The sequence below is a fragment of the Typopeltis vanoorti genome, chromosome 13 (assembly GCF_054136105.1).
Source record: "Typopeltis vanoorti isolate ZY-2024b chromosome 13, IOZ_Tvanoo_1.0, whole genome shotgun sequence".
Lineage (NCBI taxonomy): Eukaryota > Metazoa > Arthropoda > Arachnida > Uropygi > Thelyphonidae > Typopeltis > Typopeltis vanoorti.
In genome coordinates, this window is record NC_143561.1 from 33230387 (window position 1) to 33256439 (window position 26053).

At 36.0% G+C, this 26053-nt stretch overlaps 1 protein-coding gene across 2 annotated transcripts in view; it reads right to left on the reverse strand.

Moving 5' to 3' along the window:
- Positions 1–26053, reverse strand: part of LOC150100038 (sorting nexin-13-like) — a 480335-nt gene that overhangs the window by 235879 nt on the left and 218403 nt on the right. For both annotated transcript variants that reach the window (XM_090402415.1, XM_090402416.1), the window contains exons 12-13: positions 20737–20836; positions 7156–7211 (exon numbers count right to left, since the gene is read on the reverse strand). In XM_090402415.1, the coding sequence (XP_090258541.1) occupies positions 7156–7211; positions 20737–20836 (156 nt within the window). The remainder of the gene's footprint in view (positions 1–7155; positions 7212–20736; positions 20837–26053) is intronic.

The following is a 26053-nucleotide window of genomic DNA, read 5'->3' on the forward strand; positions in this document are numbered from 1 at the left end:
GACCATACCACCTGAGATCAGTTCTTCTAACATATTCCTGAATGGTAACAATGTCAACTTCTTTCCTAATGTTCTCTTTTTATTAACATTCTGTTACTGATACTATCTGTTCACTCCCCTAATATTTCTCAAAACTCACATATCTGTGGTTTCAAGTGTTTGATAGGTGTTTTATTTCTAACACAGCTCTTAGATCAATAATTTAAAACTAGTTTGAACACTTTCTTATATACTGCTAGTTTAGTGTTTTGACTAATTTATCTCTTATTCCATATAAATTTATTCCATTGACTTCCTACCATATCAGGTTTGCTACTTCGGTTGTATATTCCATATTTAATCTGCCATTGTCATTTAAAATTGTGTCCAAATATCTGAAATGTTTTCCTGTTATATAGGTTCTCCCTTCAGATTGCAGCTGATGTTTTCTATGCTCCTGCCTATTTATTGCTGGTTTTCTGACCAAATTTATTACAGCAGTTATTCAATTTAGTCAGGGAATCCTGCAGACTTATAATGAATTTATTTAGATGTATAACATCATCTGCATAGAGTAAACAGATGAGATTTTAGTACCACTTTCCTTCATAATATAATCCAGATAGATCAGTAGTTCTTAACCTGGTGGTAGCAGCCCCCCCCCCCATCCCTCGAGATGATGTGTTGGGGGGGGGGGTGCTGAGGGAGGTGGTGGTAGGCATTCTAATAGTGCTAATATAATAAAAGCAAAAAATTTCGCATTTAATCTAACATCGCTATTTATATCGTATGCTTGGTAACACTGTTCAGAATACTGTATGTCTGGCAATACCATTCAAATTTATTTACTACTTATTCGTTAGAATTTTTACACTGAAAGTTCAGTAACTGGGCTACTTTTTGCTTTGAATTTTCTACATTGAAAATAATTAATATGGGCTATTTTTAGCAGAATCCACTATTTTATAACCTTTATCTGCTACTTTTTATAAAGTCTATCTGACAACCCTGGTTTGTAGTTTACATCTAGCCCATTAAAATTAGTGAAAAAAGAAAGTGTCGTCAATATTCAATTAAATATTTAAAATATAGAGTTATTCCGTCTATAAATAAGGAGCAGTTACTTAATGTGTGAAAAAACTTACTCAAATGAAGATTTCAAGAATGATTGAATATTTAATAACAAAGCATCCAAATAAAGCAAAAAAGGATGTGTAGTACTTCTGCGAATTAAAGAATAAATTTAAAAATCATCCTGGACTTAAAGGGTTGGCTGCAAAACAAAGTAACCAACAAGAGAAGGGACTTGTTGTGTTGTACAAACTTTTAAAATTAATTGTGAAATGTGGAAAGCCACATACTATTGGCGAAACTCTCATCTTACGCTATAAATGAAGTTTTAGATATCATGATTAGCCCAGGTAAAACATGATGTCGTCAATTCCTCTCAGCAATAGTTCAGTATCAACAAGCACTGATGCAATGGCAAAGGACATTGAAAAAAAAAACTTTGTGATGATTTAAAAACCATACAATTTTCTTTTCAACTTGATGAGACAACTTTAAGTAACAACAAAGCTTTGTTAATGGCCTATTTCTGCAATAAAGACCTAAACATGGAGGTCAGATGCCGAATGCTGAAATGCTATGTGTGGTCTATTCTGCTCTATGGAGTTGAAACATGGACATTGAAGGCGACAATCATCAAGAAAATCGAAGCCTTTGAGATGTGGCTATACAGAAGAATGCTAAAGATATCATGGACAGAAAAAATTACCAATGAAGATGTCTTAAAATCCATTGGCAAAGCTAAACATCTTGTACAAATAATCAAGAAACGAAAAACATCATATCTTGGCCACATCATGAGAAACAGCAAATACCAACTTCTACAAACTATTTTGATAGGAAGAATTGGTGGCAAAGGAACTGGAGGAAGAAAAAGAATATCATGGTTTGACAACATCAAGACGTGGACAGGAAAGAGCAGTGCACAACTGCTCAGATTAGCACAAGAGCGCAGTTTGTTCGCCAAGATGGTCGCTGACCTTCGATAGAAGATACACAATAATAAGAAGAATGGCCCACATGAGTTATATAAATACTAATAAAGAAATTATTGAAAACTGAAAACTGACACAAAAGGTTCTACAACATTTAAGGTTGTTAGACTTTTTTTAATGCTAAACACATTCCTCTCACAAATATTGCATGTGCAACTGATGGAGCACCAGCTATGACTGGTTGTCACCGTGGATTTATAGCACATTTAAAAGAAGCAGTTCCAAATATCTTTAAAATTCACTGCATTCTTCATGGAGAGCACTTAGCTGCAAAACATCTTAGTGGTAGACTACATAAGACTTTGGATGATTTTATTACAGCAGTGAATAAAATAAAAGCCCAGTCATTGAATTCATATTTTTTGGGAACTTTGACATGAAAAAAAGAATTTGAGTGTCTTTTGCTTCACACTGAAGTTAGATGGCTCTCAAATGGAAACCGTCTGCAACACTTTAACGATCTCTAAGATAGTGTTTTGAAATTTCTTAATCCACGTGATGAGAACACATGTAATGTTTTAAAAAAAGGAAAGGATGACATCACATATCTTTCCGATATTTTCACCAAATTAAATGAAGTTAACATCAAATTGCATGGAAGCAACATGAATCTTATTAAGGCAAAGGGAATTATAAATGCTTTTATCAACAAATCAACATTCTACAAGCAGAGCATTGCAAGACAAGATTTTCTGCAGTTCCCAAGTTGCAAATAATAGATGATGATTTAATATTAGATAGAGATTTGAATTATTGTTCCCATCTTCTGACACTAAAAGAAGACTTGATCAGATTCAAAGACTTGGATAAGTTAAAATACCTGATTTGGTTCATAAATCCATTTCTTTCTGATGCCACTTCTGTTCATCCAAACTTGTGTGAATTTATGGACTTAAAAATTATTTTGAAGCTCAAGTACAATTTCAACAGAACGGGTATGAAAGATTCTGGTGAAACATTCAATGCAAGTATCCTCAGCTTTGGCAAGAAATAAAATTACTGCTCATTGCTTTTCCTTCTTCATACTTGGTTGAGAAAGGATTTAGCATCATGTTGCAATTGTTAGCTAAGCAGCAAAATAGACTGCAAATAAGTGAAAGAGGAAACTTGAGATTTCGTTTATCAAACGTTGAACCTGATATTCAGAAATCAGCAGGGTCTCCTCAGGCTAAAGGTAGCCATTAATGATTGGTTTATTACATACAGTAAGTTCACATCTTTTTTTGAGTAAAAATTAATTTGTATCAAAGTCGTTAATTTTTAATTACGTATCAGTTCAAATATGTTGTTGGTAATTTAGGTTTGCCTAATAATATATTATAATTATCTAATTGAGTCATTAATCTAGAGTAAAATTAAGCAGGGGGCACCAGGCAAAAAGAGGTTAAAAATCACTGATATAGATGATGAATAACAGTGAAGATAATGTACAATCTTGTCTCACACCTGATTTAAGATCAAACAATCTTCCTGTATCTCCTTCAATTCTAACTGCTGACTTACAACTCAAATATAGACTATGTATTGCTTGATATAATTGTTAGAATGTTTTTCCACTTGGTTATACTATAAATTAAACATACCAAGAAATTATATACTTGGTTTAATCCTTTATCAAAGTGTATGTAAACAAAGTTTGCACCTGAAGTATTTTCAGGACTGGGGCAACTTGTATATAGAGGCTAATGACTTCACATCATTTGTCTTAGTATCCCATAATGCAAAGCACATATCCATGCATTATGGGAAGGGTCATTACCCAGACCGGTTTCAGCCTTTATTGAGGTCTCATCAGTGGGAGCCAGACCCAGGGATGATACTAAGGTTGAAGTAATGCAAAAGTCATATTTTCATATACAAGTAGCCAAAAGGTGTCACACCCTTCCCATAATGCATAGCACTATACATACCTGCAAGGATATGTGCTTTGCATTATGGGATACTAAGGCAAGTGATGTGAAGTCATTAGCCTCTATATATGAGTAGCCCCAGTCCTGAAAATACTTCAGGTTCAACCTTTGTTTGCTTACACTTGGATAAAAGATTAAACCAAGTATATAATTTCTTGATATCTTTAATTTATGCTTGATATAATATTCCATTTACACCACATCACTGCAGCATTTTGAACAACTCTTCTCTTGGCACCTTGTCTTATGCTTTTCTAGCTCTACAAAACGTAAATACATATCCTTGTTATATTTCCATGATTTTTAAACTATTTGTCTTATAGTGAAAATCTGATTCTGACAACCTCTATTTGTCCTAAACCTAGACTGTTCTCCCAGCTTTCCCTCCACAATTTTTCTTAGCTTTTTCTCAAGGATACTTGCAAAAAGCTTATCAGAAACAGTCAATAGCAAAATTTCTCTGCAATTCTCACATTCAATTTTATTTCCCTTTTAAGAGATGGCTACTATGACATTTCTACTCCACTAATCTGGAATTTACCTTCTGACTGTGCCTTTGGAATCATACAATACAGTCAACTGCAAAACTTTTATACCTCCATATTTGAGCATTTCTGGTTGAATATCATCCACTCCAGCTACATCTTTCTACATTTTAGGTTTTTAATGGATTTTCTATCTTGATGTTTTCTACCACCATGCTGCCACTGCATGTTTCACTTAGCAATCATTCAAAGTTAATTACTGCAGACATCTAGAATACATTTAACTTCAGGTTTCATGTCATTTTCGATTCCTTTTACAGTACCCTTTCCTCCATTTCTGAGCTTTTTTTCATAGCGTCCAGAATATACTGCCACCTTCCTGATATTTATTTTCTATATTCGTACCAAAATCTTCAAGACTTTTGTTTAGCCAGTTTTAGTGTTTTGCTTTCTTACATTTTTATCTAAATTGTTTCAAAGCACAAGCTGGCTGACTTACCAGGAACTTTCAACATGCTCCATATCTCTGTGAAGAACTTCTTCACCATATGCCATTCTGGCTGAATTAACCAATGTTTTCTTCAAGATGTGTGTGAAAGGCTTGCTTCTTGTTTTCAAATTCTTTAACTTTTCTTGATAATATTTGTGGATTTAGGTCTGCAGTTCACCTTCACCTCTGAAAGTTGATCAACTTTGAACCATTTTAAAACTTTCTGATATACTTTTCTTTTCAATATGATATTCAATTTTATCCTACTCAAAATTTAATAGTGGTCACTTCCAATTTCAAATTTTATGTGTACTGTCCTAAACCAGAGTGAAGATATCAGTATTAACAATAACATAGTCAATGAGACTTTTATTTCTCACTTATTCTCTGTAAGTGAATTTGTGCACATCTTTATGCTGGAATATGATGTTAGTAATAACTAGTCCATGTCCTGAACAGAAATCTACTTACCATTAATATTTGCTGTATCTTTTCTTCAAATTTTCCCAGCATACATGTTTGGTAATCATTTCCTACTCTGCTGTTTAGATCTCCAACAAGGACATCTTTTCCTTTTTCTTTTTGCCAGCTGTCTTGTCTAATGCCTCGAAAAATTCCCCCACTTCTTCCTTCACAGAACTTTTCTGTGGGACCATAGGTATAAATGCCTCATTGGTGATTTCTTCATTCTGATATTTGTCCATCACTCTACTTGATAATGCCTGACATTCAATAAGATCATTATCTTATTTATAATAAAATTAGTTTAATCCTTTTTCCAAGTGTGAGCAAACAAAGTTTGTGCCTGAAAGTATCTTCAGGACTGGGGTAAGGTGGTACAACACCAGAACAACTCGTTGCAAAGGTGGAGCAAGCTACCAACACTCCTATCTCAGTATCTCCTATAATGCAAAACACATCTCCTTGCGGATATGTCTAATGTTATACATTAAGGGAAGGGCCACTATCCAGACTAGTTTCGACCTTTATTGAGGTCTCTTCAGTGGGAGCCAGGCCCAAGTGGAGAGATACCAGGCAGAAGCATTAGCAGGTCATCTCTACCTATAGGAGTTGCCAAATGGTGTGCGACCCTTTTTTAATAAATTACTCTGGATTTAGAGAAAGATGATGAAAGTTTATTTTTCACTTGGTTAGAGTATAATAAAATTAGTTTAATCCTTTTTCCAAGTGTGAGCAAACAAAGTTTGCACCTGAAAGTATCTTCAGGACTGGGGTAAGGTGGTACAACACCAGGTTTTGCATTATAGGAGATACTGAGATAGGAGTGTTGGTAGCTTGCTCCACCTTTGCAATGAGTTGCCCTAGTGTTGTACCACCTTACCCCAGTCCTGAAGATACTTTCAGGTGCAAACTTTGTTTGCTCACACTTGGAAAAAGGATTAAACTAATTTTATTATACTCTAACCAAGTGAAAAATAAACTTTCATCATCTTTTTCTAAATCCAGAGTAATTTATTAAAAAAGGGTGGCGCACCATTTGGCAACTCCTATAGGTAGAGATGACCTGCTAATGCTTCTACCTGGTATCTCCACTTGGGCCTGGCTCCCACTGAAGAGACCTCAATAAAGGTCGAAACTAGTCTGGGTAGTGGCCCTTCCCTTAATGCATAACACTAGACATATCCGCAAGGAGATGTGTTTTGCATTATAGGAGATACTGAGATAGGAGTGTTGGTAGCTTGCTCCACCTTTGCAATGAGTTGCCCTGGTGTTGTACCACCTTACCCAGTCCTGAAGATACTTTCAGGCGCAAACTTTGTTTGCTCACACTTGGAAAAAGGATTAAACTAATTTTATTATACTCTAACCAAGCGAAAAATAAACTTTCATTATCTTATTTAGTTTTGAATACTATAGCTACTCCTGCTTTTACTTGATTTTTATTGCCTGAATATAACATCTTTTCTCATTTTTTTTCAATGCATTATAATCCTATCCATATGAGTTCATCAAAATAATCAAATATAAAATCAAGTTGAATAATATGATTCCGAAGGACTTATACCATTTTACAGTTGAGTAAATACATTGTATATGTGAGTTCCTGCACCAGGACTTTGAAAGCCTAACTTTATTTGAGTGAAGTCTTCATTAATGTGAATTTTATTTGTATAAAACCTAATTTTTTTATGAAATTAAATTTAAAATTCAAACCTCTGAATGAAAAAAAAATCAAAAAGTTCAATAAATTTATAAAACCAACTTACCTCAATTGAATGATAAAAGTAAACATAACTTTGAGCTCCTATGCTAGTCATAAAATCTGTAAAATATAGGAGAAAAAAATATTCTAATACATTTACATTATCAGTTAAAGAAATATCTGCAGAAATAGATGCCACTAAAGTACTTTAACACCATACCTAGTCATATAACTGACTAAGATGCCAATTTTTTCAAAATTCAATTCATTACATAGAAATACAATGCAAGTAGCATACTAAGCATTTAAGAAACACTTGCTTATCACTTGAATTAGTTTCCGAAAACAAAGCAGGAAATTAGAAAACCATAATGTGAAAGCAATTTTTGGAGCACATTACCTGTTTTCTCTCTCTAACTGCCAACAGGGGTATTATTATGTAATATACAGAGTCCATCAAAAAAACGTATACACACTTCCACAAAAGAAAAACCTGCATAAAAATTGTAATACTAAATTTATATAGACATCATGGGATGAATACAAGTTACCTTTGACTTACAATTACACGAGGTGCTCAAAGTGGTTACCATTAGCATTCAGACACTTATTATCATGGCAAACTACTGCTTGGACAATGTTGGCCAAAGTGTTTGGTGGGAATGCTGCATGTGCCGTTTCAATTTCTTTCTGAAGGGCCACCAGTGTAGTTGGTTTTCTAGAATACACTACATCCTTTAGAGTTCCCCGATAGGTAGAAGTCCAAGGGTGTTAAATCAGGAGAACATGGGAGAAACTCAACTTCACCTCAACGTCTAATATAATCTTTGTAACTCTTCTTTACACCATTTCCACAGTTTCTTTATCCACTTGGAACCCAGGAGATGAAATCTGCACACAGCAGTAGTCCAGGTGTAGTCTTATAAAGACCTTGTAAAGAGGCAAAATGATTTCCTTATCCTTACATGTCAAGGTTCGTTTCAACATTGCAATTATCCTCTAGTTGTATTTGCAATTTCTGTGATGTGATCTGTTAACTTCAAATTCCTATCCACCATAATGCCAAGATCCATAGTCTCACCAGTTTCTCGTAGCATATCTGCTCTCCAGCCAAAAAGGCTGCAGGCTCTAATCCCACCATGGCATGGATGTTTGTGATTGTCTGTAGAAATACTAGTGGTGGTCGGCGATAGATGGCATTGGTGTTGTTGCAGTCAGTTGGTAGATTGAGTGGTGGAGACAGAATTGTAGAGCAGATGCCCTCCCTCGATGAGTGTTTGGACTCCCTGGAGGTGTCAAATAATAATAATAAAAAAATCAACCAAAGAACATAACTTTATACTTACTAACAATGAACCGATAACCATTTTCATCTGCCCAAATTTCCAGCCTATTCAAATATTTCAGTAAGTGTTTCTGATTTCTGATTTTCCTGATCTTTGCATCACCAGCAAACAGCTGAACATCTCCTATCAGATCCTTTCCATTGTTATTAATATACAGATTGCACAACAATGATCCAAGGACTGAATCCTGGGTATACCACTGGACACCTTAAAACTAGCAGATTCACACTCACGGTATACCACTTTTTAATACCTGTCTGTCACCCATCGACTTATCCAAGTCAAGAGTTTATATTCCAAACCTATATTCTCCAGTTTATGCATCAGTCTTTCATGTGGTGTCCTATCAAATGTCTTAGTAAAATCCAACAGTACCACAGTGTATTTATTCCCTTTATCTAACTCAGCCATAACATTGTTATAAAATATGACTTCCCTTTAGTAAACCCATGCATTCCTTGCAGAGCAATATGTCTATTCATTTATGTATGTAACATATCAATTTTCTAAAATCTTCACCCTCCTCACTAGATACTGATAGGTCAGTAGTTAGACACATTGGGTTTTGCATCACCCTTGTACAATGGAACTATTATACATTTTTTCCATTCCTGTGGTATCTTTCCTGAGTTGAGACTTGATTTTACAAACATAACAAAAAAAATAGTCAATTTAGCTGAACATTCCTTTAGCATACATGCTGATATTTCATCTATCCCTATTACTGAATTCTTATCCAGGTTAAGCAACAGCTTTTCAATCTCATTTTCATGCACTTTTATCTCTTCTTCCAATGTAGTAGTACTGTGCACACCATGCTACATCTTAGCAAAGTAAGCACTCGTTAATTGAGCAATCTCATTAGCTTATGAAGCTACAGTACCATCAGCAATCAGTAAAGTTATTCTTCCATATTCATTCTTTTTTTTATTTGCAGCATAATGATAAAATTCATTTGGATTGCTTTTAGCCTGCATAGTCAATTTATTTTCAAATTCTGATTTACCTTTCCACACAATATTCATTAATTTTCTGGCCTTCACTTTATATATTTCATAACTCCTCTCACTCAATATTACTTCCACAGTATTTTCTTCTTATTATGGATATCTTGCTTAATAAGGCTGGTCATCCATTTCACTTCCACCCTGTTATTCAGATACTGCCCCATTTAAGCACTTTTTCAAAGATTCCCATGCATTGCTGATACCACTAGGCCAAAGATAGCATTCTTCTGAGTTGGTGATAATTTCCAGCTTTGTAGTTCAGCATGTAACCTGTTCTAATTGGAACATCAAAATAATTGTTACAGTGGATAGTTTGATATAATGGATAAACACCAACACAAAATTTGTGTTGTGTAAATAGAATGTTTTACAGAGAGAGAGCTCATAAGTTGCAAATAAACAATGAAAACTGAAGATGGTTCAATGTTAGATATCTCCAATGTCTATATCAGTGGTTCACAACCTTTTCCCACTTGCGTATGCCTTTTAAATCCAATTCTATAAATTGTACCCCTTATTTTTAAAATAGCTGTTTTTAAATACTGACACTTTTGTTCAGTGCCTATCTTAATGTAAAATAGTTTACTTGTTTTCTGCCATTACTGATTATTTTTTGTGTCCCCATGAACAGTCCAGCACGTACCCCCAGGGGTATACATACCACCAGTTGGGAACTGATGGTCTATATCAGCGTTTCTCAACCTTTCTAAGCCCAAAGACCAGTAAAATGCCTAAAACAATTCTGCAGACCACTAAGTTACAGAGGAGTAGCTAGGGGGAGGGGGGGGATCCATCCCTGGCAGCACCGCTTTTCGGCGTTTATGAAATCTTGCTTTACTGTCTATAAAACAGCAACTGAATGATGAAATAGACAATGTGATCGATGATTTTGTGAACAGAAAAGCAAGAAAAATAACATTTTAGAATGTTGGAATTAAAGTTTTACTTCAAAAATAAACATAGTGTTTTTAATTTATTTCCCTATACGTCGTTTTGACTTTTTGTATTTTTTTTTTTTAAACCTATGTAGGAATTACCAACATTTCGGAAAAACTGTGCCATTTATAACATAATAAATCTAAAAGCATGTTTTGAAAGATATGGCAACATAATTAATTAAATTGGAAGTAAACGATTAAAAGTGTATCATCACTGAACAAAGTTTTAATTTTTATTAAACAAATAAATAAGATGACACAATTATGTTACTACTTACTTTTAATGAGATGGTTGAGCATCTCAGCCCTTGCAGAGTTGCTGGATATCTGACTCAATATTAGTCAACTTCAGTAGAAGATCGGCGCACACACACACACACACACTAAGAACGATTTCTGTATTTTGTTTTTATTTGAAGGAGTGATGAAAATCCTTTCTCACAAAGATAGGTTGTAGAAAACAGAAGGACGATTTTCAATGCTTCTTCAGATAATTCCGGAAATTCCCTTCTCACTGAAGACGAGATCCAGAATCGAGCAAAACCAAGATCATGGAATTGCATTTTAAGCTGACTGTCACTTGAAAGCTCAATTAACTGTTCCTTTTTCGATAACGAAAGGTCGTTCTTGTGACTGCAAGCCTGAAATGGATCGCGAACCCACAGAAATTTCTTATAAAAGTCAGTCGTAAAATATGTTTCAAAATTCTGTTTCAGATTTTTGAGGTGGTCACAAACCCTTTCCACAAACTCAGAATGAAAAAAAATATTATTTTCCACTAAAACAGATTCCAATGTTGGAAAAGGTGCAAATTGTCTGTCTTTTACATAATTAATTTATAAAACCAGTTTCTTCTCAAATGCCTTTATTTTGTCGTAGGCATCAAGAACAGCTAAAAAATTTCCCTGAAGGGAGAGATTTAGTTCATTTAATTTCAAAAAAATGTCTGAAAGATAGGATAGTGTTGATAACTTCGTCAACAAGGAGTGATGCAAAATCAGAATTACGTTCATTTACACACAATAAAACTTCATGCCTTAATTGAAATAACTTTGTTAGTATTTTGCCCCTGGAAAGCCAGCAAATTCAGAATGAAGCAAAAGTTGTGTATATTCACTGCCCATTTCATCGCAGACTACTGAAAATAACCTGTTATTTAACGGTCGAGCTTTAATAAAATTAACTAGCTTGACAGCGTTGTATAGCACAGTTTTAAATTCTGGTAGCATTCCTTTGGAGGCTAATGCTTCCCTATGTATGAAACAATGGACCCAATTCATATCCGGAGCTACTTCTTTGACCTTAGAAGCAACCCCACTATGCCTGCCTGTAAGAGCGCGAGCTCCATCTGAACAGAAGCCTATACATTTTTCCCACTGGATCCCTTTGTGTATTATGTAATTATTGAAAGCTTATTTTTCACTTGGTTAGACTATAATAAATTTAGTTTAATCCTTTATCCAAGTGTGAGCAAACAAAGTTTGCGCCTGAAAGTATCTTCAGGACTGGGGTAAGGTAGTGCAACACCGGGCAACTCGTTGCAAAGGTGGAGCAAGCTAACATCACCCCTATCTCATTGTCTCCCAAAATGCAAAACATAACTTTGTTTTGCATTTTGGGAGATACTGCAAATATGTTTTGCATTTTGGGAGATACCGAGATAGGAGTGATGTTAGCTTGCTCCACCTTTGCAACGAGTTGCCCGGTGTTGTACTACCTTACCCCACTCCTGAAGATACCTTCAGGCGCAAACTTTGTTTGCTCACACTTGTATAAAGGATTAAACTAAATTTATTATGTAATTATTGAGAGTGTGAAATATTTCTTCTCCAGTTGTTCAGGATGACAAAGGTCTACAAAACAGAATATCATCATGAATATTGTTATCATGCGCATATCTTATGTAGCATATCGACTGCGCATCATTTGTAACATGACTAGTCTCGTTTATTTGTAATGCATAATAAGGGCTCTTCTTAACTCTTTCGATTAACTGAGATTCTATGTCACCTGCTATATCATTAATTCTGCGACCGACAGTGTCACTTGAAAGAGGAATCAAATCAACATCTTTTAGTAACTTTTTGCCAAACAGTTTTTACCACATTTTTTATAGCTGGAAGTAATAAATTTTCCCTAACAGAATGAGGTTTCCCTGTTTTCGCTATGCGCAAACTTAAAAGATAGGATGCTTCCAGTGCTTTGCTATTAATGGAACAGATGGCTGAAATTATATCTTTCCCATGATTTAATGTCCCTAAACATCGCTGAAAAAATTCAATTGGCTTATTTTTCACATCACAATGTTTAGTTTCTAATGTCATCGGAGTTTCGCAGGTTTCATGCACTCATTCGACAACACTCATAACACAAAATACATTGAGGTTTCACTTTCATCTCCACACCAAGTAAACCTGAATTCCAAATATGAACAGTTATATTTCCTACTGTATTTTTTCTTTGAACTGCTTGTTTCTTCTACTTTAATAGTATCAGATTTACTGGCCTTTACAACACGTGTATTAGAATTAGCGTTAGCATTATCTGTTTCATTTGCTCTTCTTTTCAAAGTCCTAGTTCTAACCATTATTAAAAAAACGTTTCCGAAAAATATATAAATATATAAATACTGGGGTTAACTCACGACACACTTTGTTCAAGTATCACTTAGCACTTCTGAAGATATACTGAGTCGTGGTTGAAGGAAACCTTTAATAATAAAAATCAATACACAACAAGCAATTGGTTGAAATGTGGATAACACATGTTCACTTCAAATCTGACAAAACAGCAAGGGAAGGCGGAAGCAATAAAACTATATTGTTTTCACTTTACCCCTCTTTTATTATTCTTCATTCTGCAGCTACAAATTTAGCGGCAGAATGATGAATAATAAAAGAGGGGTGAAGTGAAAAACAATATAGTTTTATTGCCTCTGCCTTTGAACATTTTGACGCTATTTTTGGTTTTTTTAAGGCTCCATTTGATTTCAATAATTTTTACTTATTCAATTTTAATTTTTGTTTGGATAATTAAAAATATATTTATTTAATTAATTTAAGTTTGCCTGCGTACCACCTGTCCCATCATCGCAGACCACAGGTTGAGAAACACTGGTCTATATGAAATCACATCATTAAGGAATGTGGTATTTCAAATAGGAGATATTAAGCTGAGTTCTTTATCCAATACAGATAACATTATTATTATTATTATTATTATAAGAGACCTTTAGGGAGGTCAAACATCACCTATACCAGCTGTTATACTGTCTCTTCTAAATCACACAAGATGCACTCACCACTTGAACACTCCGCAAACTCACTGCTCTATGAGTGAAAACTCTAGCTCTCACCCCTTAATAGCACAGAGATTAACTTCTACAGATGTCTCTTGTCCTCTTCCACTTTCACTAATAGCCTATAACACCTTTTCAGAAGTTTATACACCTCTGTCATATTATTCATCTTTCTCCTTTTTTACCGATGTCTGCAGTCCAAGTGGACTGCAGACGTACTCTCAATCTGTTTGCAATCAATTCCATAATCCACATATCATCTTTGTAACTCTTTTTTTCCCATTCTTTCCACAACTCCTTTATCCTCTCAGAACCCAGGAGACCAAATCTGCACAGAGTAGGCATTGTAAAGAGACAAAATGACTCCCTTATACTCATATGTTAATATTCATTTGAGCATTACAATTATCTTCTTAGTTGCCTTTGCAATTTCTGCTATATGACCTTTGAACTTCAACTTCCTATCCATCTTAACTCCAAGATCCCTAGCATCATTAGTTTCTCCAAATATCCTAATTTGAAATCCCATCATGCCAAAGTGCATAGCTTTATATTTATCAGCATTAAATCGACAGCCATTATCATTTGCCCACAGTTTCAGCCTATTTGAAACATTCTGTAAGTGCTGTACATCAATAGCATTCCTGCCTGCTTTGTGTATTTTCACACCAGTAAACAAATGAATGCCTCCTATCAAGTCCTTCTCAATATCATTTATGTAAAAGGTGTGACAAATTCCTGGAACATATAAAAACTATATTTGCTTATCTGGAGACTAGTGGCTGCTATCACCTTTCAAGTAACTTGTGCAGCTATGCACTTAGATAATGCTGCGATTGTTCAAAACATTTCTGGAACTCATCTTCTGGAATGTTTTTTTTATTACTATCGCCATATGATGGATGTCAGAAAACCTGCACCTTTACAAGACATTCTTCAGTTTAAGGAACAGCAGTTGCATCACATGTGTGGGTAATTGTTTAGTCACTTGTTACGAAGAATTTCACATAATCTTGCTAGCACTTCTAATTAACAACGATGGCCTATTATTTGTCTTTGTTTAATGAATTCGAGTGAACAATTACAATTAATGATGTTTTACTGAAAGCACTAAGTTTCATCACTAGTAATAACAGTAAAACTATCAATAAATAGCTAACTGTGAAGAAAGATTGGAAGAAAATAAAACTGCTACTGCTGTTCTGATCTTCATTCAAAATCTGCACTTTGTAGAAATTTTTCTCATTCCAAAATGATCCATCAAATTCTTCCTCACTAGTTCTCTAATTCTTCTGCCTTAACCATATACTTCTGTTGGACTATACTAATTTTTTCTAGTTCTTACATGGTTAGAAGAAAGTGGAGAAATGATAGCATCCAATTCGGGGGAGCAATGACCATGAAAGTGCCTATAGGAAAGGGACAGTGCTGAAATATAGCACCCATGATAAAGTGAATGAAGGGGGAGGTCTGTGAGGGAAGGGTCATCTATTAAGCAGATTGTCCTCTTCTGAATATCATCAAGAATTTTTAGAGAAGTCTTTGGTGTCATACCCCTAGATGTGGGAACAGTGCTTCAAAGTTAGTCAGATCTGAGACTTATAAAGTATTAAGAGTTGAGAGGAAGAGAAGTAATGTTCAGAACAGAAAAGAACATCAAGCTTTCTAGAAGCTAAGGAGGCTATGTAACTAATATGTTTGTGCCAGGACAAATTGGATGTGACAGTCAATTAATGAAGAGAAAGTTGATCTTGAAAGAAAACTGGAATATCATTATCAAAAATGAGAGGGGATGAGGTAGGATTTTTCTTGTTGGTTATAAGGCAGGCTTGAGTTTTTTTGTTTTTTTTTTGGCAATGAAATTTACTAAGTTGTCTTCATCTCATTTGAGAATATTGAGGAAGTCAGTGTTCAAGTCATTGATTATGAGAGTAACATTATGGTACTGCAAGTTTTATTGAATGAGGAAGAGGGATGAAAAGTACTGTCATTGGCGAAGCTGTGAATAGGATTTGAAGTCAGAGAAAGGCAGTCATTGATGTAAAGGAGGAAGAGCATGGGTGAAAGCACAGAACCCTGGGAACTCCAGTTAATGATGCAGCAATGTAAAATCTGATGAGAGGAAGCCATATATCATGACACACAATGAATGACCAGTGAGGAAGCTGGCAATGCAATCACAGAGTGTAGCAGGGAGGGCATAAGATAGCAATTTGTTCAGGAGGACTTGGTGTGAGACATAATCAAATGCCTTAGAAATATCAAGAATGATAACGTGAATCTCTCCAAATCTTTTTATGGCCTGCATCCAAAGGTGAGTGACATTAGCTAGGAGGTCATCTGCAGAACAAGAATTGTAGAATCTAGTGATCGTTAATTAACTGTTGAGTCCCCAAGTAATGAAGAAGCTGGTTGTTGATAACCTTCTCCATAACTTTTGTAAGTACTGAGGTAAGAGCAATAGGTTGATAGATGTCTGACTTTTGTCTCCCTTTGTGGGTATAGGCTTGCTTCAATGCTGTTGGGTAGATGCCAGTAGCATATGATAGTTCATATAGGCGATACAGGGTGGGTGTCAATTCTGGAGCACAACTGGAGGAATACCATCTGGACCAGGAGCCTTATTAGGATCAAGATTAATCAATTTTTTTTTTTTTAATTTTATGTCCTTTTGGCAAAAGTTTAGAGGGGCATGCAATGGGTAGTTTGTGAAAGCACAGGAGGTGATTGCTTTGGTCATCCAGGCAAGAATTGGAAGAAACAAAAAAAAACTGATGCCAAGGAGTCTGCCTTATCCTTGGGTGATTACCATAATGCCATTAGGATGCAAGAGAGGTGGGAACAGGGAAGGCAGAAATTATGCCCAAGAGACCAAAAGGCCTTCTGCAAGTTGATATGAGGTGAGAGGAAGAGAAATAATGTTTAGAATGTTTGCTACATAAATTTTTCGTCTTATGCATCATAAGATATTATCAGTACAACTAATGAACAACAACAGGGATGAACTCAAAGAGCAAAAAAAACAGTAGTGCACATGCCTAAATTAGAATCCCTCTATGTATACAAACCCATTAACCAAATTCATAACTTGCTACCTTCTCCAAAAGACAAACTCCTTACCAATGATGCTACCTGGCATATGCCAACTTGTAACTTGTTTGTGTAACTTGTCTTACTATGGACAAACAGGAAGATCTATAAATAAAGCCGGCCTAGTTGGCTAAGTAAGCATATCCGCTCTCCAGCCAAAAGGCTGCAGGTTTGAATCCCACCATGGGCTTTGTGATTGACTGTGAAACTACTAGTGGTGGTGGTGATGGGTGGTAGATGGTGTTGGTGTAGTTGTGGTTCGTTGTAGTTGGTGGACGCAGTGAGTGCCCTCCTTTAATGAGTCTTTGGACTCCCTGGAGGTGTCACATAATAATTATAAAAAAATACCAATAGAAACTGGATAAATATAATGGGAAAATAACATCGTATTTTAGCCAGCCTGGTTGACTGAGTGGTTAGTGTATCTACTCTTTAGCCAAAAGGCTGCGGGTTTGAATCCCACCGTGGGCATGATGTTTGTGATTGACTGTGAAACTACTAGTGGTGGAGGTGGAAGGTAGATGGCGTTGGTTAGATGATGCTAGTTGCGGTTCATTGTAGTTGGTGAATTGAGTGGTAGAGACAGAGAGCTGTAGAGTAGGTGCCCTCCCTCAATGAGTCTTTGGACTACCTGGTGGTGTCACGTAATAATAATAATAAACGTATCTCTGAACATCAAGACCACATCTGATGGAATCGAATATGCTAACCACAGGTTAGCATATTCGATTATAATTGCAAAATGCCAAGTTACTACACAGATCCACATATAAACATGAACGGTTATATAAAGAAATTGCTGAAGCCTTATTACTTCATAGACCTAATGTTAATTGAAATGACTGTCTCACTATTCCAAAACAGTGGGAAATTGCATCCTCAATTGTATTCAATACTTTATCTGCTATATTTTAATTTCAGCCTAGTAGCTTTTAATCCATGAACATGCAACTGTATACATAGAGGGATTCTAATTAAAGCATATGTACCACTGTTTTTAGCTTTTTGAATTCTTTCCTATTGTTTCAGATGATGTCTTATGATACATAAGATGAAATATTTACATAATAAAAAAGTTATTTATTGTGGCATACGTGTTATTCTATAGTTAAAGCCAATAGGAGGTGTAATTATAGGACTTTAGGTCTTCCTGTATCTCTCCTGTTTTCATCTTTGTTACTAAAGTGTGCCTTTGCATATGTTTAATAAAAGTGTATTAATCCCTGAAGATGCCAAATTAACTTCGGCAAAATATAGCAAGTAATAATTAAATATTTTTAGTCATTATCAAGTCTACATTGCTAATTATTTCCTTAAACAAAAGTACAGACTTCATAAGAATGAAATGCAATATTTTTGTCTCCTGCTCAACTGGCAGAAGGCCTTGGTTCCTTGCTAAAGCTGTTGGGCATAACTTCTGCTCTCCTCTGTTCCACCTCTCTTGCATCCTGATGGCATTATAGTGATCACCCAAGAATGAGGCAAAAAGTTGATATAAGTTTCCCCCCCCCCCTCCAATTCTTGTCTGGATGATCAAAGCAAATCACCTCCTGTGCTTTCAAAACTGTCCACTGCATGCATCATCTGAACTTTTGTTAAAAGGACATAAAAATATATATATATATACTCTCATTAATCTTGTTCCTATTAAGGCTCCTGGTCCAGATGGGATAGTTGGTAAGAGCTGCAGCAGATTTGAGGAAAAGCCTCTCCAACTTAAATTTGCTTCGGTGGAGTAAGGTGGCTTTTTCCCCAACAGATCCTGCGGCGAGTATCCACAGCATGATCTGCTAATCCAGACCAACCATAGTGGTGAAATTGGATGTAATCTTGGTGTTATGATATACAGATGTTGGCTGTCCAACCTTGTTTGTCCATAATAAGAAAGGTTGCAGATGGTCTTGGGGGAGTGGATAAGGGCTGCTAGCTTTCTGTGTGGTTTATAAGTGTTCACAAGATTGTGCTTTTTTAAATATCTTGGCCACCTTTTCTGAGATGCCATGGATATAGAGGATAGTGATGGATTTACTGTAATCTGTTTGGAAGGGGGAAGAGAAGGGGAAGTGTGGGTACATGGTGTTAAAATTCTATTTGGTGGGAGGTGTAGCCATTGGCCAAAAAAGCGTTTTTTTATGTGGGTGAGTTGTGTTGAATAGAATGTTATCTGGGCAAATTAATTTTGTCCAGTGGACTATGGTTTTTATAGTGCCAAATTATTGGGATGGGGGGGGGGTGATGCAACTGTTGATGGATGTATCTACCTGTGCATGTCGATTATTTGTAGACTGTGAAGGGCAGGAATCCATTTGGTTATCTTGTAACTAGGGTGTTTAGGAAGGGCAGAACGGTTGTTACTTTCTATTTCTGTTGTGAATTGAATCCTTTGATGTTGGTTGTTCAAATGAGATAGGAAAGTGTGTAGGGTATCCTGGCCATGTGGCCAAATTGCAAACACATTATCCACATAGTGTAGCCAAATAGTGGGTTTAGGGAGGGAGGAGGAATTTAGGGCATTATTTTCAAATGTCTCCATGAAAAAATTTGCCAGGGGGAGAGGGGAGCCCGTGGTTTTACCCTCAATTTGTTTATAGAATTTTCCATGACAAATTTTTGTTTGGCAAGGAAAAAACAAAACTTTGAAGACCTTGGAGTCTCACTCACAAAAACAGTGAAGAAAAAAAAATGTACTGATTCAACTAGAGAAATATGGCAAGACTGTCTGCAAGGATTAAAAAAAAAACGATGTGATGGACTAAAGAAATTAAATAAGAATAATGGAAAATAAGAAAGCACACTGAAAAATTCTAGCAAGAAAATCAGTATGTGCTCTGAGAGAACACAGAAAGTAAGAAAGTGAAGTAATGTGTAAAAAAAAAACTAAAGAAAGTCATGGAAAAACTTTTGATAAGAATAGAAGATAATGGATGTAGCAAAGTGTTCTGATGGCTATTGGAAAAGCTTAAAAACAGAGCAAGAGCATTTTGATCAGATATGAATTGTAAAACAATTCATACGTGATCAAAATAGCATGAAAATTAAGGATATTCTAGATGTTTAGACTAACTGCTTTTAAACACTGGTAAATGAAATAAGTGACAGAACAATAGTAGAAAATATTCAAGAGGAATTAAATTAGGAGTACATATTTGGCGAGATGCTCAAAGAAGGCCTGGTCAGAAGGTTGATTTCCTAATGATAAACACCAATTTATTGATATTTATGGATCTGAGAATTAGTTTAGAAATAAAGCAGGTGTTCCAAGACTGGAGAAAAAAGATATGAGAGTTCTAAAAAAATTAGGAGTGAACAAATGGCATTAATGGCAAAATCATATTAAAAATGACACTTATCATTCAAAAATGTGTCAGCAGAGTTAGTCTAAAGTGGTAAGGTCACTTAGTCAAAGAGGTGTTTCATGGCAAGATGGCAGGAAAAAGATCCAGAGGAAGACAAAGATCTAGATGGGGTGATGCAGGTCAGAAGTGCCCTAAAAGACACCAATATAAGTTCTGATAATATTTAAAACTGGTGACAGGAGATTAGTGATAATGTAAACTTTATTGTAGTATTGTCACACAGCATCCTGTACATACTTTGAGGGTACATATCAAAAAATTGATTATGTTAGTATAGTGAGCTATGGATTAGATAACTGAAGAATTTCTGCAGACCAAATATGAAACTTTTTACAAGCAGTTCAGTTCTCCAATAAGTAGGATGGTGAGGATATATATCACTTAAAAATGCTCATGTCTACAGTAGGACTCAAACCTACACAGCAGTGCCCCCCTTCAACAGGGCAATGTGAGTATATAAAAGTTGCCATATAAACAATTTCTTTTCATCAAAATAAGAATAATGATGCAATTTTCATTTTTTAATACAAAAAGTCATTTAATAATTATCTAACTGGGAAAACTTCTCAATTTACTGTAATTGAAATTTATTTAAATGAAAAATACTTACCTGTAAAATAATGAAGGGCTATGTTGTTAGTTAACACCACATCAAAAGGTAAAGAAAATAATTTTACACCAGGTTCTGTTAGTTGTTTCCAATCAATATCCTAGGAATAGAATATTTCAAAAATTCTAATAATCATTACAACAAGCTTTTCAAGAAGATTATGCTTCAGACTTAATAAGAAAACATAAGTGCAGTAAAAACTACAGTCAATTCTTACTATAACAAACTCCTATGGACAGGAATAGTTTGTTACAGTGAATAAGTTTGCAGTAGTGAATTTTATTTGGAATAGCTTCTTTCTCAGCCTATAGAGTTGCCCACAACACTTGTAAAACCACTATTAAAAGGAAAAGTCTAAATTCAACAATGGTAAATGTAGAAAATTCACTGCCTGTGCACTGGTCGTCACATCCTCTGGTCCTTAGCTAAAGTTGTTGGGCACAACTTTTGTCCATCTGTGATACCTTCTCTATCTCGACAAAATTGTTGAATTGTAACATCAACTAAAGATAAGGCTGATATCTTGGCTTATTAATACAGATCTCTTCTTTTCTTCCAACTCCTCCACAGATGACCATGGCAAATTATCTCCTCCTTTGCATAGATCACATTATCTCGTCTCCTGTAACTTTCCACCGGAAGACATCAGAAGAATTGTGAATGACTTGGATAGCACAAAAGCAGCTGGTTCTAATGGAAATCTCTCTCATTGTGCTCAAGAGATGTGCTCCTCAACTAACACCTGTTCTTTATCATCTATTCACTAAACTGCACTCAGCTGGCATCCACCTTACAGCATGGAAGAAAGCTCATATACAACCAGTCCCCCCCCCCCTCGAAAGGAGATAAATGTTTACCATCAAGCTATCGACCTATTGCTCTCATATCAGTTTTCTTTAAAGTAATGGAGAAGGTTATCAATAGTCAAGTTCTTCAATGTCTTGAGAACTTCTATCTAATTCTTCTTCTTCAATCTTTTGGTTCTGTCCACTGCTGGAAGAAGGTCCCCCCCCCCATGATTTTCCAGACCACTCAGTTTTCTGCCTCTCCCATCCACCTCACTCCTGCAATTTGTTCCAGTTCATCCCTCCACCTTCTTTTTGGTCTTCCTCTTTGTCTTGCTCCATCCATTGGTCTCCACTGTTGTTTTTCTAGTCCATCTCCCGTCACTGCATCTGGCAATATGGCCAGCCCATCTCCACTTAGCTGTTTAATGTATTTTACAATATCCATAACACCTGTTTGAGATCTTATCCAGGTATTTGTGTTCTTATCTCTTAATGTTATTTTTAGCAGACTTTTCTAAATGTGATGTGTTGTTCTCAGCTTTCTGTTTAGGGTTTCTGTTAAAGTCCATGTTTCTCCTCCGTATGTTAGGACAGGAAGTATGCACTGGTCAAAAGCTTTCCTTCTTAGATTCATAAGGATGTCACTTCTAAATATGTCTATCATTTTCCCATAAGCCATCCATGCAAGGTGAATTCTTCGTTCAATCTCTTTTCTTTGGCAATCTTCAAAGGATAACAATTAGCCAAATATACATATGAAGTAACTTGTTCTATTTCATGGTTTTCAATTTTGACAGTTCTATGATTTATGTATTTATTCATCGTTATTTTTGTTTTTTCTCTATTTATTTTTAATCCAATTACTTTGGAGGCTTCATTTAGCTGATTTAGCCTTTCTTCCAGATTTTCAAGATTATCTGCTATTAGGACATTATCATCTGCAAATTTCAGATGATGCAGCCTTTCTCCATTTATGATTATTCCTTTTGGTTCCCAATCAAGGCTTCTAAACACTTCCTCTAGTGCAGCTGTAAATAATTTGGGAGATATGGTGTCGCCTCGCCAGATGCCTTTTTGTATTGGGAACTTTTCACTGTTTTTATATACAGTGGTATCTCGCTAATCTGAACCTCTTTAGTCCGAACCCTCCAGTAATCCGAACTGCGGTTTGAAAGAAAAAAAGTTTTATTACGTATTATTATTTTTTACTAAATAATTTAAGGAAATTACAACGTAAACTAGTATATACATTAAAATAAATTTTAATATACTTCAATATTTTGGCAATGTCATGTTGCCATTTTCAAGGAACTTAAGAACAAGACACGTGCATGCAGGCACAACAAACAGTAAATGAAGAAGAAGCAGGAAGCTATTATTTCTCCTAAAGTCCTGATGGTGCCTCCTAGCAGGCAATGTTGGTATTCTTGGGTGATTGGGATAAAGGTCTTCTGATGTAGGTTTCCCAAATTTGAGGCGGTCTGATGCAGCCAAATTTGTTGAGGTTTGGATTGTTTCTTAGAGTTGAAGCTGATTCCATGAAAAGCCTTTCATATTTGTATTTACTATGGTGTATTATCATAGCTTTCTTCCACCATATTCTATGGCAGGTATCCAGCACATGGTCAGCAAGACCAGAGTGGCTATATTGGTGAAACCGGATGTAGTCCTTGTGTTCTGAAATTCTGATATTTGCTGTCCTGCCTGTTTGGCCAAAGTAGGGCAGCTTACAGCTGCAAGGCACCTGGTATACACCAGGTAGGTCTGGGGGGGGGGGAGGTTAATCTCTAGCAGAGCAGATAAGGGATGCCAATTTTTTATATGGTCTGTAACAAGAAGTTAAGTCATGTTTTTTTAGGATTTTTGCAATTTTTTCCGAGGTGCCTCAGATATAGAGTATGGTGATGGATTTAGAGTAATCCTTGTTGTGGGGGGGGGGAGTTGTGGTTTACTGGTTTCAATATTTTTTGGGGGGGTAGCCATTGGCTGAGAAAGTGTTGAGAATGTGGTTTAGTTCTATGGTTAGGGCATTGTCATTTGAACAGATAAGTTTAGCCCTGTTGTGTAGTGTCTTAATGACGCCATATTGTTGTGAGGAGGGTGGTGGGATTGTTGGTGAATGTATCTGCCTGTATGGGTGGGTTTTCTATAGACTGAGAAAACCCAGGTTAAATCAGGCTGGCGGGTGACTAGTGTGTCTAAGAAAGTAAGGAAGTTTTTTTTTTCCCTCTTCCAGGGTGAATTTGATTCTAGGGTTTTGGTTGTTTAAGTGTGTTAGAAAGGAGAGGAGTGCATCGGAGCCATGTGGCCAAATAGCGAACACATCGTCAACATAGCGAAGCCAAATGGTTGATTTTGTGGGACAGAGTTTAAGGCTTTCTCTTTAAAAGTCTCCATATAAAAGTTGGCCAACGGTGGGGAGAGTGGAGAACTCATGGCTGTCCCCTCTATTTGATTGTAGAATTTTCCTTGCCAAACAAAATAGCCTGAGTTCATTGTGAACTGAAATAGGACTGTGATATCGGGAGGAAATTTAGCTTGGATTAGCTCTAAGGATTCTTTGAGTGGGACATTTGTGAATAAGGAGGAGACATCAAAACTGACCATTATGTCAGTGTGTTTGAGTGTAAGGTTTTCTATGCTGGCTTTGAAGTGGGCTGAGTTTTTTGTGTGTGAAGGTGTGTTGCCAGTATAGTGTGAGAGCTTTGGCCAAATGTTTAGCTAGTTTGTATGCAGGGGAATCAATGCCATCCACTATGCGACGTAATGGCACGTTTTCCTTATGTATGTTTGGGAGTCCATAAATACTTGGGGGTATGGAGTTATAAGGTTTAAGTTTGTTGGTGACTTCCACAGGCCAAGAAGTGACCTTCTTAAGGAGCCTGTGGAGTTTTCTAATTTGCGAGTTGGTGGGATTGTACTCGATAGGAAGGTAAGTAGCCCGATCTAACAATATAGCTTTCAGCTTACCTGTGTAATCCTTTTGGTTAAGCAATACTGTGGCATTCCCTTTATCAGCTTTGGTGATTATTATTTTCTTGTTGTTCTTTAATTCTAGTAGAGATTTAATTTCCTACTGGGCATGTTGGCTTTTGGTGGTTTAGCTTTGGTCAGAACACAAGTCACATCCAGTCTAATATCGTTGGTGACGTGGCTTGGAAGGTGTCATATCCCGCGTTCAATTTGTATCATAATATCTTCAGCAGGTATTCTTCTGGGCGCAATGGAGAAGTTGTGGCCATGCGTGAGGGCATCGAGTGCTTCAGGTTTCACACTAAATGACGAAAGATTGACTACAGTTTTGGTAGGAAGTTGTGGTTTCAAGATCGAGTTCTTTTTTAAATTTTCAAATTTTTTGATGTGTCAATCTCGTACTTTTTAAAATTCTTTCTCTGCTGCAGTGCACAAGATGTTGTATAAAATAGACCAAATTTCGGGCTTAAGGTGCTTGAAAGGTCATCTTCGAGTGCCTGGATAGCTAAGTTAGCATCATTCAGGAAACGGTGAGTCGTAGCAATTTGTTCCTTGAGCAAAGCTTGGCTGGCACGATTATAAATACGAAGAGCCTTTTGTGAAGAGAAACGGTGCTTGAATTTGGTACAGTTAGGAATTACCTGATTATCCCGGCAGCGTTTTAGGAAGGCGAGGCAATTCAGTTGTCTTGATAGCTTTAACTTCATTTTACCGTAATGGCATGCTTTACGTGTGCGATATCATCTCCGTGGATTATTATAATTCTCGTGGAAAGGCTTAGACATTGGTTATGCATTTTTTACGAAATAATTTAAGGAAATTACAACGTAAACTAGGATATACGTTAAAATAAATTTTAATATACTTCAAGATTTTGGCAACGTCACGTTGCCATTTTCAAGGAACTTAAGAACAAGACACGTGCACACAGGCACAACAAACAGTAAGTGAGGACTACTATTTCTCCTAAAGTCCTGATGGTGCCTCCTAGCAGGCAATGTTGGTATTCTTGGGCGACTGGGCTGAAGGTCTTCTGATGTACGTTTCCCTAATTTGAGGCAGTCTCATGCAGCCAAATTTGTTGAGGTTTGGATTGTTTCTTAGGGCTGAAGCTGATTCCATGTAAAGCCTTTCGTATTTGTATTTACTACGGTGTATTATCGTGGCTTTCTTCCACCGTATTCTATGGCAGGTATCCAAGCACATGGTCAGCAAGACCAGAGTGGCTGTATTGGTGAAACCGAATGTAGTCCTAGTTTTAATGTATATTCTAGTTTACGTTGTAATTTCCTTAAATTATTTAGTAAAAAATGCATAACCAACGTCTAAGCCTTTCCACGAGAATTACGTATTATTATATTGTGTACTATTATTTTTATTTAATAATTATTTTAACTATTATTATTTATTTTATTATTATTACAGTAGAGTATTTTTTCATGTTGTACTGTAGGTCTATTTTGATTTATTGTGTGTTCACATTTGCCTGGAAAGCCGTTGAACCTGAAGCAATTCTAGTGTCATGGAAAAAAAAACTGTGGCCTTCTTGAATTTAC